The sequence below is a fragment of the Mya arenaria genome, chromosome 2, assembly GCF_026914265.1.
Source record: "Mya arenaria isolate MELC-2E11 chromosome 2, ASM2691426v1".
In the NCBI taxonomy this organism is placed as follows: Eukaryota; Metazoa; Mollusca; class Bivalvia; order Myida; family Myidae; genus Mya; species Mya arenaria.
In genome coordinates, this window is record NC_069123.1 from 69,316,205 (window position 1) to 69,329,710 (window position 13,506).

Below are 13,506 nucleotides of genomic sequence, written 5' to 3' on the forward strand. Positions count from 1 at the left end.
TCCGTTATTTATTGCTTATTGACAACCAATGCATACTTTAAATAACACGGTATCAACACAATCCGGTATCATAAACTGTGATAATGGCTTTTCTCGATATCGATACCTGGTACCGGGTTTTAGCTCACCTGGATTTGCATCGTCATTGAAAAAATGGCTGCCCCCATTAGTTCCTGGCGGATAAATATTCGCTGTATAGAAGGAAACAAACAGATAAAAAGCTCTTTTGCTAACTGTAACAATGACATGGTTGGTGAATTGGTATCGGACAATTTGCAGCCAAGACAACGCAGTGGAGTGATGGCCGATTCCTTAAATTCTTAATGGCAAATAAATTTACCGAAAATAATTGATTTTTTTTTTATTTCACTTGTCTATTATAACATGCATTTACAAAGTTTAAAGAGTGATTAATGAAAATATGAAGTGAACTTGTCAGATAAAACAAAAACAAATGTGCACACACTTACATATATATTGACTTGACGTTCAAATAGAAAATCATAAAGGATACATCATAGCTTTTGCTTTTCTGTGTGTTTTTTTCCCCGACCAAAAAATAAAATTCCAGAAATGTAATTTTATTTTTATTTTTATTTCCTCCTCCTCTGACACTTTTACCTCTCTGGCCGTTCGTAAAACATATAATTAAAAAAAAAGGCCTAAATATGCACAATACTTTTGTTCTGTACAGTAACTATACTGTGCTTTTTCTTCACATCATGTAATAATGTCTATATTACAACTACACGCCTTCACACTTTCTTCAGATCTAAATTAATTCTACAGCTTACTAGATTGTTACATTTTACCATCAACCCTTGGAGAACTATCATAACAGCTTTGTATATTATCATTCTTTCATACACTGCCCAATAAGCCCACATGTGTACTATTTTAACTCACATCGTTATATGAGATCCAGTTGTAGGGCTCTGTTGGGGAGGGCTTCCATCCCAAGCACGGGCCATTGTCTGAAATAGAATAATACAGGTACGCTATAATAACTAACCCTACTTTTAAGTGACCAACAAGAGCTTGGCTATTGTTAACTTACAAGTATCCTAAAGACTAAAAAAAGGCTTCTGTACAGTCAAAAAGAGAGAGAGGTTGGTAGGTGGTAAAACTGTTTGCCTCACATCCAAGAGGGTCATGGAGTCCAACCTTCGAACATCTGAATTCAAGAACATCAGTACTGGTTTATACACTGGAATAGACTCTAGCTACCAACCATAGACCATAGACTCAATTCCCCTTTTGACAAGTTATCAGCTCTCATGAAAAATAGGAACATGGCATTTTCATGACCCAACACAAAACACTTAACTACTAAGAATGAATAACCTTGAAAGAATAGCCTCTTATCATAGCCTCTCCATTGATAACCTATTGTATCATTATACAGACAAGAATGTGGTCCATGTCTGTAACAGTTGAAAAGAAAGTTTACATCTTTCTGCTTTTGTGTATATTATGTATGAGCAATACAACAGTTGTTTCCTGTCTTTGAATGTTCTCTCTTCATCATAATCATGCTTTTGATGGAATTTGAACTGTTCATATAAACATGCATTGAGCATTGGCCAACCTAAAAATAAACCATATTATGCTACCATATAATTTGTTAAAATAGCCAATTCATGCATTGGTCATTGGCTGTTGGCTAAATATCAAATATTTTAAAGTGATTGATGATTAATTCAGAAATTAATTGTGTATTTGATGTCATCATCCGAGTATGAATGCAGTTGGGCTGGTTGAAGTGCCAATCGCACTAATTATTACTTATATTTACACCAATAGTCCATTATTTCTTTCTAGAATTGTTAAATCAATACTGAATTTCATTTATGAAAACCTTACAGAAATTCTTTCTCACCAATTCTGTAAACAGAATGACCCCACCATATCCAAACAGTTGACATTATAATAACACTGGAAAAAATCAATCTTCATAGTTGATACTTTAAATCACTTTTTAAAGTAAAATTGATACGCTGATGACAACAATAAATATAACAAATCATAAATTAAATCTTTTCAACATGTTGATAAAAGTTTTTTGTGGCTTGCTGACATAATACAAACGAGATGAGCAATTTTCAATTCATATTAATATGCAATTTTTTGCAGTATGAACATATCCGAAGATGATGCGTTACTGGAAAATATTCGCAATTGCCAAAGGCCGTTCATGGAATGGAAGTTGAGGTGCCAATATGTATAAATGTATGTCTCAAAATTCATTGATCGTTTTTTTCTTATAACATCCATTTGTATTCCAGATAATTCTTTCTATATTTTTATTAAGGAATCAAAGTATGTGTAGTAATTGGATAGCATTTTTACTTGTTTGAAGAACTAAGAATGGCCTTAGTTTGTTCTTGTTGTTTTACAAACCATCTTTTATTGCATGAGTTACAAAATGATATTTGACTTCAATAAACCATGTCTTGCCTCAGGCATTTGGTAAGCAACCACAATCCAGGATACTAGCCATTCCCTATCATAATTATTCACGACACATACTTGATATGCAGTCCGTACATAAGGTTGAAACTCAATCAAAGTCATTCAGAAATGTCACAAATATATTTTAAAACCCAGAACAACCTATCATAAGTCTGAATGTATTCATCAATTGAATATTACATTAAAACAGACCGTACATCATTAAGTTCTTTACTATGTGGTAGTTATACGTACTGGAGATTCTTGCGCCCTTCTTGAAGGCATCATGAAGCGTGCGCACATCTTCTTCATCATAAGCCACAGTCACCCCTTTTTCTGCCTGCTTGCTGATTTTTGCTTTCTCTGGACCCTGTTAACAAAAACATTATGTAGAGCTGGCAACAATTCACTTAGAAACTTGTCATGAGAAGTTTAATTCATTAGGCTTGCGTGACTCTTGAGTCTGATGTTAAAAAATAACAGCAAACTATTCATAGCGCCTGCTTTATTTCCACCCCACCTTTCTCAATTCACTCTGTGGCACTTTTGTCCTAAATCTTTTTTTTTTTCACGGTTAATTGTCCTAAGCTCTACTGCAATAAAGGAATAGATATCAAAACGCTTTAAAAACAAATTTAAAAATACCAACTACATAATTATGTTATATGACATGTTATTTTTATGATTTTTTGCCAGGGAACACTTACAAGATCAGGTGTTTATAGCAAAGATGAAAGTCTCCAATTTCAATTTATGGATTGTAAAAGGTCATTATTTTTACGGCTATGATCAGTTACCTGAAGACCTTAATGTTAAATGGTCATTACTATGAATAGATTTTCAGAGGTTTACAATTTCATTCCTTTCTGTCCTATTTCAGTGTGAGTGACAGAAAATTGTCACAGAATAAAAATAGTCTTATATTATTGCTCTTTTTCCTGCAAAATAGTAAGTATATAAAATTATAAACAGAAATTATATATTTGTGCAGCTGTGAGAATCTTTAAAGATCCTATTGCTTTAATTTCATTAATAATTGAACGGTCATGGTACACCAGTCCAACAGACAGGAGGTATTTATCACCAAATATATAAACATTTTATCACTTAATATAACAACCATAAAATTTTCCCTTGATCGATGTGAGAGGATGGTCCATTACTGTACATGCATGAGCACATATACATCTTGGCAAAGTCAAAGCTATTTCTTATTGACTTAAGTACGGTTTTATTCACTGTCATACAGTTTTAATCAGGTTTTACAAAAGAAGGGTATTTCAGACAAGGGGAGAAAAAGGCATATTGCATGGGCTGAGAAGAACTTTTCGAACATCATCTGACAGAAAATGTGAGGGATTGTGTTTAATTGAAGTAATAGTTAATCAGGTTTCAACTACCAAATATGTAAAGATTGTATGCATTTATAATCATATTTTATAAGTTTTACTGGAAACAAATGAAATGTTTGACAGTCTTAAGCATTTAACTCTATGCAGGTAGAAGGGGGGGGCCATAATATGGTCTCCATGAGGGCTGAAGGATGCTGCCTAAAAAAGGACAGGGTGCAGCACCCTTCAATAAAACACTCTAAACTTATAATACAGTATGCTTTTGGGTGGTTGAACCATATGATCATGCAAGAATGTAAATGCCTTTCTTTTTTTTAAATAACCCTTGAAACATGAAATCAACTTATAGAACCATATTTAATACTAAGAATTATTACATGGTCACAACTTGTAAGAACTTCCAAGATGATACTGGTCATAGATTCAACACATGCAATCCCTATGCTATTTTAAACAGTCTTGTCAGTTTTAAGTAAGCTATGGCTATACTTCATTCAAATGTGAACAAATGCATTGTCACACCAAACTGACTTTGCAGTTACAAAACAAGGAAAGGACTTAACTGCCACTAATCTATATTTTAGGCATACATGTCGATGAATTGAATATCATTTTATGACCAACTTCAAAATATTCAAAATGTACAAAAATCAAATATGAAGCAGCCAAAAAAACAATGAAGACAATAAAGACTGACGAATATGGCATTGTACAGTCCTGTCAATAGTTGAAGCCCGGAATTATAAATATTCTGATTTTCCCGGTACAAACAAAATTGAATCCTTTTATATACTGTGGTGAGTGTGTGGGCTAGAACCAGCCACTTGACTAGCTCAGTTGTTTAGAGTTCCATGCTAGTGTTCCGGCAGTCTGGGTTCGAGTCCCACACCAGGCGCACACTTTTCCTCCAAGGTTTATTTTACTGGTGGCAGCGGCCAACGACGAGAGTGCTTCGGATGGCTTAAAAGGCTAATTGGGGGAGGATTGTGGTGTGTGTGGGCTAGAACCAGCCGCCCGGATAGTTTAGTTGGTTAGAGCTCCATGCTAGTGTTCCAGCTAGGGTTCAAGCCCCACACCAGGCGCACTTTTCCTCCAAGGTTTACTTTAATAGACACGTTACTTTGGAAACAACAGAATCATTAATCTGTTACATTAAATTCAATAGCTTGAATTTCACTGTTTTATTTGTACCTCCATGGGAAAACCCAGTTATGTGAACTCCAGGTTACATATATTATGAGCCCAATATTGACGATAGAAGACGATAGAATTGTCCCTGTAGATTAACTCATCTTATGTTCATGTTTGTGAAAATCAATAATCAGCCTTAAGTTCCACTATTATTACAATGATAAGTAAATAATGTATTCCTGACAATTTACAGCCTTATCATGATGCAATTAAATCAAACAATTATATCAGACTAAATTTGAAAATGCACTTGTACTACAATATAGTAAAATTTAATGTATACAACAAGTGTCATCCCCTCGGCACATGACTGTGTCCCACCTGAATGTTGGTGCTTTGATGTCTCAAGGCTTCCTGGTCCGTGAATGCACTAGCAGATCCTCCCATAGTTTTATAGTCACTATAACTGCCTTTATAAGAATTAAAGATTCACTTTCTGCAATATCTTTTTTAAATTCACTTTGTCAAACTAGACATTTGCACTAATTTTAAATGTAACTCTAGAAATTTAAATCCACACACACACAGTGAAGCTCACTACCAGTTTGACACTAGTTCACAGTTAATGTACATGAGGGTATGTACTTCTCTCCATCTAATTCCCTACTGAATACCTGTGTATAGTCACTAGTACTCCTACATGAACTATAGCCTCAATAAGCCCCAAAACCAGTTACACTGATACAAAACTCGTGAAGTCAGTGAAGCATATCTCTCTGGCCTTGTTATTTTAAATCACTCAGGTAAATCATCCTTATTGTCTTGGTGTTTGTTAACCATACAAGCAGCATATGAAATCAATGCTTGCGACCTTAACTCATTTAAACTACTTTCACTAATAACACTGGTAAAACTAATTCCGCTAGTCAGAATGGCATGTAACCTTCAGCTCTGACTTATTTAAATACGCAAATCTTGACCGTCAAGAGTTTGTGCACAATAAAGTATTTTTAAAACCACTTCTCTTCACAGCGACAGATTTATAACTTTGATTAAATAACTTATGGACACTTGCAATGTTAACTTTGCTGACTTTTATATTTCTAATAGCTGAAGTCCCAATAATAAACATTTTACATCTTCTTTTCAGCTTAACCTTCCTTGAAATGAAGAATGCTTAATAACTAGTACTTCTATGACCGTCACACCACTATATACAGATGAATCATCAATGGTAAACAACAGTAAACATACCATAGTATTTCATCAGAATCAGGCCATTATGACATATTATTGGTTCTATCGGCCCATGTTTACATTCATTTCTATTCTGAGAATGATGCTGCTTCTAAATATATAGCTCTGGGATTTCCAGAATGAATGCCTATGCTTTGATGTGGCATTAAAGAAGTACATGTACTGCATTGCCTGGAGGGAATTTAACTGAAAGATTTTACACCAATGTTTAAACTTAATCATTTACTGGTAGGTAATACTCATTAACTAAAATTTAAAAATAGCATGTATCTTTGTCCTAGAGGTAGTTACCTTCTTTATATTTCCCACAATAGTTTATAAAACTGCCATATGCATTATCTTCCCTACTAATACAGTGGCACATGTATTTCGTTCAAATTCAGTTGTACTGTTGGTTAATAATGAATCTATCATTTGTGTTCATTGTCAATTTTGAATAGGTGTTTTATGTATGTTTCTATCACTCTTGGGTGGAATTAAGAAGCATTTACCAAACTGAAGGTTTGTGACAGGTGGCCTTGTATTTAACTATTAAGTACTGTGGTTTTTTAAAAAAGGGCATTTTCGTGGGTACATCAATTCGTGGATTTTCAGTTTTTGAATTTTTTTTTAAACATGTGACCCTTAATCATCAGCAAATTCACCATGCGCCAACCTTGCGTTATGTATTATATACGTCATGCAGATTATGACACTAAAATGGGACAATATGTAAATTATCGCTTGATCGGTAATTCAAGGGTCATACATAAAGATGCACTACATCTAGCCTAACACTGTATTATGTGAAATAAGAAAATGACATGAAATCTAGAAAACCATTGTTCACTTCCACAAAACTGTGCATAACAAAGTTGGGGATTTCACAACCAAAATGCTCAAAACCAAAGGCACTTTGGTGCAATATTTTCAACAATATCAAATATGAAAGTACTTTGTTGGTGTTATCTATGGATATAAAATAGTGAAGTCATTGAATTTCAATTGAGAATTTTTGCAAAGTGTGAAAACACAGGAAGAGCGTTTTATTAAATAATCAATTAAATATTTGATCAAAGAAACAAAATCAAGTGGCGACCCTCAAACACAAGAGGTAAATAATCAGCATGTTTTACATGTGCTGCACAGGAGGTTGATAATCAGCTGGTTTTAATGTTCTGCAATGACTGGCAATGTCATACAAAAAACTCAATGCAAGTACTAATAATTGTCTTTAATTTATTTTCATTGAGGTTAATAATATATTATATAAAACATATGAATAGTAAAATAAACTATGATTTCAGTACTTTAAAGTTATATACCACGACCATGTATTTTCATGTGAATACATGTATATACCCTTTTACATAGCCAGTATGATTTCAGAATTGAAGGTCAAATTTTCGTTAGGATCTTGAATTTGTGGATAAGCTGACCCACGAAATCCACGAGAAAAATTAATGTCCCACGAATATTTATGGTTTCACAGTAATTTGTGTTTAAGGCAAATAACAGTGGAGATACCATTTGACAAATGATCTCCCTTAAATAGTTACATAATGTTCAGCTTAACTTACCAAGGCATTGTATGTCTGTTCAGTGAAGTCAACCGCCGGGTTGAAGTTTGGTGGACTACGTGTGAGCCAGTAGGCAGCTGCCGTGGCAACTACCGTCCCGGTTCCCAGCACCTTCAATACAGTGTCATCCATTAGACGGGAACCTGCAATCACATGAAACACATTAAGACACAATCGAGAATGTTTTTTTTTGTTTTATTTTAAACTTGATACCATGCCGCAGACACTGATGCACATACACATTTCAGGGTGTTGTATACACCCAACAGCACTTCAGGGCTCATTTAAAGTTACTCTTTCCATCCCACTAATTTTATTTGAAATCTTGCAATTTACACCCAGTTGATTTTTTTTCATATTTCATCCTGAATTGAACTTTCTGTTCAACTTCAAATTAAATGATAATTTACACTAACTAGACAGCTAGGAAGAGACAAAAATGAATGAACCAGAAATTTAATTATGTAATATTATATGCATAAACTCAATAATATAAACTATCTATCTATCTGTCTATATTATTGAATATTCCATCACACAGTGGTACATGTACTTTATTTGAATTCAGTAAATGAACAATTCGATTTCAAGCTCTCATATTAGTATATTTATTAGTTCAAGTCCAGTATGTTTTAATTGGCAAGATTTAACAAATGATGAATATTTACTATTGTCAAATATTAATTACCTATACGCTTCATAGTTTTAACTAACTAAAAATGATCTCTAACAAAATAATCCAAGTATTCTTTGTGGCAAGAAAGCATTCAAATATGGGTTGTCCTTGCAGTGCATCACATGACCTTGGTGATACTAGGACCCTCTGTAAACTGTGATCATACTGGTACCAAGGTCAAGGTCAACAACTATTTGATCACAAGATGGACTCGCACGATTATCTAACAAAATGTAGAAGTGATGTAAGAGTGCAAAAACAGAGTCCACTAAGTGGACATACCCTGATAACTGACCATCTTTAATATCATGTCATCATCATGTCTATCAGAACAGAAATCCATGGCTTGTTGATATACAGTATTAATAAAATAAAAATCAGAGATAATACCATAGGCCTAAAAAAAACCACTTGATTTGGGTTACTTGACTCTGCCTACAAAATAGGCGCACACCATTTTTAAAGTCAGCTAGTTGGTAAAAAATCAATAATTAAAAATATATTAAATATAAGTGTGTGTTTTAATATTAAGTTTAAACCTTTAAAGCTTTATTTAAACGATAACTTAAATACCATTCGCCAATGATGACAATAACGTTCTTTAAACATAAAGCCTATTTAAAAAAAAAAGCCTACCTGTTTTTGAAAAGGATGTAACCCTAACCAAACCATTTTAATTTTTTTGCACTAGAATCTAGGACTGACAGACAACGACAAAATTTGTGCTGTTTATATCTTTGTATGAGTGATTATTTTATCACATGGACCATAAGGATATTTCATGAAAAGTTTATATGGTATGAAAAACGCTTTTGAGTGTTTCCCTGAAATGTTGCAAATTTAATGAAAGCAGTACCTCAGGTCCATAACCATGTGACATATGCCTCGCAGAACAAGCTTGCGGTGATTCATAATGTCCATCTTTAGTAGATTTACCCTCTATTACCGAAACAACATACCATTAGTAGGTTTTTAATGTTTGGTATTTTACAAGATAATAATATTTACGCATGAATTGCACTTAAATTCGTCTGTCACTGCATTTTGCAAAATTTCTATCAGTTTAAAAATATATAGAACTTTATATCCATGCTAGGATGTACTATAGTTATTAAGATCAATAAAAATAGGACCAATCTTGTCATTGTTTGAAGTTAATTTTATTTATTGGTTCAATGCATGTTACAATCCTCAGGGCTCTCTGTTACAGCATTATTTAGCTGTTGCCATGTCTGAATACAACATGTATACTTTCAGGCTTCAATGCTGAACAAAGTATTTTTTCCAGCACCTGAAATTCTTTGCCAATACATGGTGCCACTTGTTTGCAATGTGTATTTCTATGTACTTTTCATTTTTAATTCTGTATATGCATTTTTCACCACTATCTGACAAGTATAATCAGCTATGTCGGTTGCATTGGATATGTACATGCAAACTAAGTGGAAATATAACTAAGATAACACTGTACTAAATAGTTAGCAGCAGAAAAGAAGATTAGTTGAAGATGAGGAACGCGTGTGACCAAATCTGTTTTTAATAAATATTAAAGGGACTAGACACCAGATGATACAACTGCAAGAAAAAAAGAATATTGGCAAAAACATAAAATTTACATCATTGTGTACAACGCAATTAACAGCTTACATACTGATGTATCTTATTGCTTACAACATATGCATCTTTCGAAGTTTTTGCACATTTTCCCAATTTATGCAAATCCCAGTAAGTTTAAAAATAGTGTCGGTATATTTATCATGTGAAACTTTGGCAATGACAGAGAGGTAGATTTAGGCCTCAAAAGCGGTAGTTTGGGTTCAAAAGCGGTAGAATTTCTAATTCCTTTAATTTCCAGTCAAAAGCAATGATAGAAACAATGTAAACAAAAACATGGTATTTGTTACTATTTTACGCATACAGAAAATACGCATAAATTATGTCATGGTTAAGAGACTTGTCAAATGTCAGTGTTCAACTGTTTTTGATTGAGAAACAGAAGGAATATTACCTCTTGACTTGTAAAAACAAGTTTATATTCAGAAGATAAAGAAACATGATTGTTGCATTTATTCTTGTAATCATGTAAAATTATGTATTATCGCCTTGTTTTGAGGAAATACTGTATCTGGCGACTTTTGGACCATCTGGTGTCTAGTCCCTTATATATTTAGCTAAAATGATAACAAACACACTCAGGTGTTGACAGCAAGCATGGGGCAAACAAAACTTCTGGTTTATATTTAGAATTAAATGAACATTATTCAAGTATTGCATTGAAAGCCAAGTTCTGTATGCCTTTGCTAATATGAATTCAGTGTAGTAAATAGTTGCATTACTTGTTTAGAGCAAAGCATGATAATATATCTATAGGAGTTTGCATTAATAAAGTGTTGACATTATATACCATGAAGGCTGGGGAACTGGGTGTTGACATAATACACCAAGAAGGCTGGGGAACTGGGTGTTGACATAATACACCAAGAAGGCTGGGGAACTGGGTGTTGACATTATACACCAAGAAGGCTGGGGAACTGGGTGTTGATATTATACACCATGAAGGTCAGGGAACTGGGTGTTGACATTATACACCAAGAAGGTCAGGAAGCTGGGTGTTGACATTATACACCATGAAGGTTGGGGAGCTGGGTGTTGACATTATACACCATGAAGGTCAGGGAGCTGGGTGTTGACATTATACACCATGAAGGTTGGGGGGCTGGGTGTTGACATTATACACCTTGAAGGTTGGGGAAGGTCAGGGAGCTGGGTGTTGACATTATACACCATGAAGGCTGGGGAACTGGGTGTTGACATAATACACCAAGAAGGCTGGGGAACTGGGTGTTGACATAATACACCAAGAAGGCTGGGGAACTGGGTGTTGACATTATACACCAAGAAGGCTGGGGAACTGGGTGTTGATATTATACACCATGAAGGTCAGGGAACTGGGTGTTGATATTATACACCATGAAGGTCAGGGAGATGGGTGTTGACATTATACACCATGAAGGTTGGGGAGCTGGGTGTTGACATTATACACCATGAAGGTTGGGGAGCTGGGTGTTGACATTATACACCATGAAGGTTGGGGGGCTGGGTGTTGACATTATACACCTTGAAGGTTGGGGAAGGTCAGGGAGCTGGGTGTTGACATTATACACCAAGAAGGCTGGGGAACTGGGTGTTGACATAATACACCAAGAAGGCTGGGGAACTGGGTGTTGACATAATACACCAAGAAGGCTGGGGAACTGGGTGTTGACATTATACACCAAGAAGGCTGGGGAACTGGGTGTTGATATTATACACCATGAAGGTCAGGGAACTGGGTGTTGATATTATACACCATGAAGGTCAGGGAGATGGGTGTTGACATTATACACCATGAAGGTTGGGGAGCTGGGTGTTGACATTATACACCATGAAGGTTGGGGAGCTGGGTGTTGACATTATACACCATGAAGGTTGGGGGGCTGGGTGTTGACATTATACACCTTGAAGGTTGGGGAAGGTCAGGGAGCTGGGTGTTGACATTATACACCATGAAGGTTGGGGAGCTGGGTGTTGACATTATACACCATGAAGGTTGGGGAGCTGGGTGTTGACATTATACACCATGAAGGTTGGGGGGCTGGGTGTTGACATTATACACCATGAAGGTTGGGGAGCTGGGTGTTGACATTATATACCATGAAGGTTGGGGAACTGGGTGTTGACATTATACACCAAGAAGGCTGGGGAACTGGGTGTTGACATTATACACCAAGAAGGCTGGGGAACTGGGTGTTGACATTATACACCATGAAGGTCAGGGAGATGGGTGTTGACATTATACACCATGAAGGTTGGGGAGCTGGGTGTTGACATTATACACCATGAAGGTTGGGGAGCTGGGTGTTGACATTATACACCATGAAGGTTGGGGGGCTGGGTGTTGACATTATACACCTTGAAGGTTGGGGAAGGTCAGGGAGCTGGGTGTTGACATTATACACCAAGAAGGCTGGGGAACTGGGTGTTGACATTATACACCAAGAAGGTCAGGGAGCTGGGTGTTGACATTATACACCATGAAGGTTGGGGAGCTGGGTGTTGACATTATACACCAAGAAGGCTGGGGAACTGGGTGTTGACATTATACACCATGAAGGTCAGGGAGCTGGGTGTTGACATTATACACCATAAAGGTTGGGGGCAGGGTGTTGACATTATACACCATGAACGTCAGGGAGCTGGGTGTTGACATTATAAACCATGAAGGTTGGGGGGCTGGGTGTTGACATTATACACCATAAAGGTCAGGGAACTGGGTGTTGACATTATAAACCATGAAGGTCAGGGAGCTGGGTGTTGACATTATAAACAATGAAGGTTTGGGAGCTGGGTGTTGACATTATACACCATTAAGGTTGGGGGGCTGGGTGTTAACATTATACACCATGAAGGTCATGGAGCTGGGTGTTGACATTATAAACCATGAAGGTTGGGGGGCTGGGTGTTGACATTATACACCATAAAGGTTGGGGGCTGGGTGTTGACATTATATACCATGAAAGTCAGGGAGCTGGGTGTTGACATTATAAACCATGAAGGTCGGGAAGCTGGGTGTTGACATTATACACCATGAAGGTCGGGAAGCTGGGTGTTGACATTATACATCATGAAGGTCAGGGAGCTGGGTGTTGACATTATACACCATGAAGGTCAGGGAGCTGGGTGTTGACATTATAAACCATGAAGGTTGGGGAGCTGGGTGTTGACATTATACACCATGAAGGTCAGGGAGATGGGTGTTGACATTATACACCATGAAGGTTGGGGAGCTGGGTGTTGACATTATACACCATGAAGGTCAGGGAGCTGGGTGTTGACATTATAGACCATGACGGTTGGGGAGCTGGGTGTTGACATTATACACCATGAAGGTTGGGGAGCTGGGTGTTGACATTATACACCATGAAGGTTGGGGACCATGAAGGTTGGGGAGCTGGGTGTTGACATTATACACCATAAAGGTTGGGGAGCTGGGTGTTGACATTGAACACCATGAAGGTCAGGGAGCTGGTGTACAACATAC

General features: G+C 36.3%; 2 protein-coding genes across 4 annotated transcripts in view; one reads left to right on the forward strand and one right to left on the reverse strand.

The window, feature by feature from the left end:
• Positions 1 to 13,506, reverse strand: part of LOC128246806 (long-chain-fatty-acid--CoA ligase 1-like) — a 56,059-nt gene that overhangs the window by 33,543 nt on the left and 9,010 nt on the right. For 2 of the 3 annotated variants that reach the window (XM_052965261.1, XM_052965269.1), the window contains exons 2-4: positions 7,751 to 7,893; positions 2,707 to 2,821; positions 907 to 974 (exon numbers count right to left, since the gene is read on the reverse strand). In XM_052965261.1, the coding sequence (XP_052821221.1) occupies positions 907 to 974; positions 2,707 to 2,821; positions 7,751 to 7,882 (315 nt within the window). In that variant the 5' untranslated portion in view covers positions 7,883 to 7,893. Of the gene's footprint in view, positions 1 to 906; positions 975 to 2,706; positions 2,822 to 5,315; positions 6,096 to 7,750; positions 7,894 to 13,506 lie in introns of those variants that run through there. The other variant, XM_052965277.1, reaches the window with a different exon arrangement.
• LOC128246824 (ketimine reductase mu-crystallin-like) overlaps positions 6,352 to 13,506 on the forward strand; it is a 37,299-nt gene continuing 30,144 nt past the window's right edge. The window contains exon 1 of the mRNA XM_052965322.1: positions 6,352 to 6,419. The gene's annotated coding sequence lies outside the window, so the exon portion shown is untranslated. The remainder of the gene's footprint in view (positions 6,420 to 13,506) is intronic.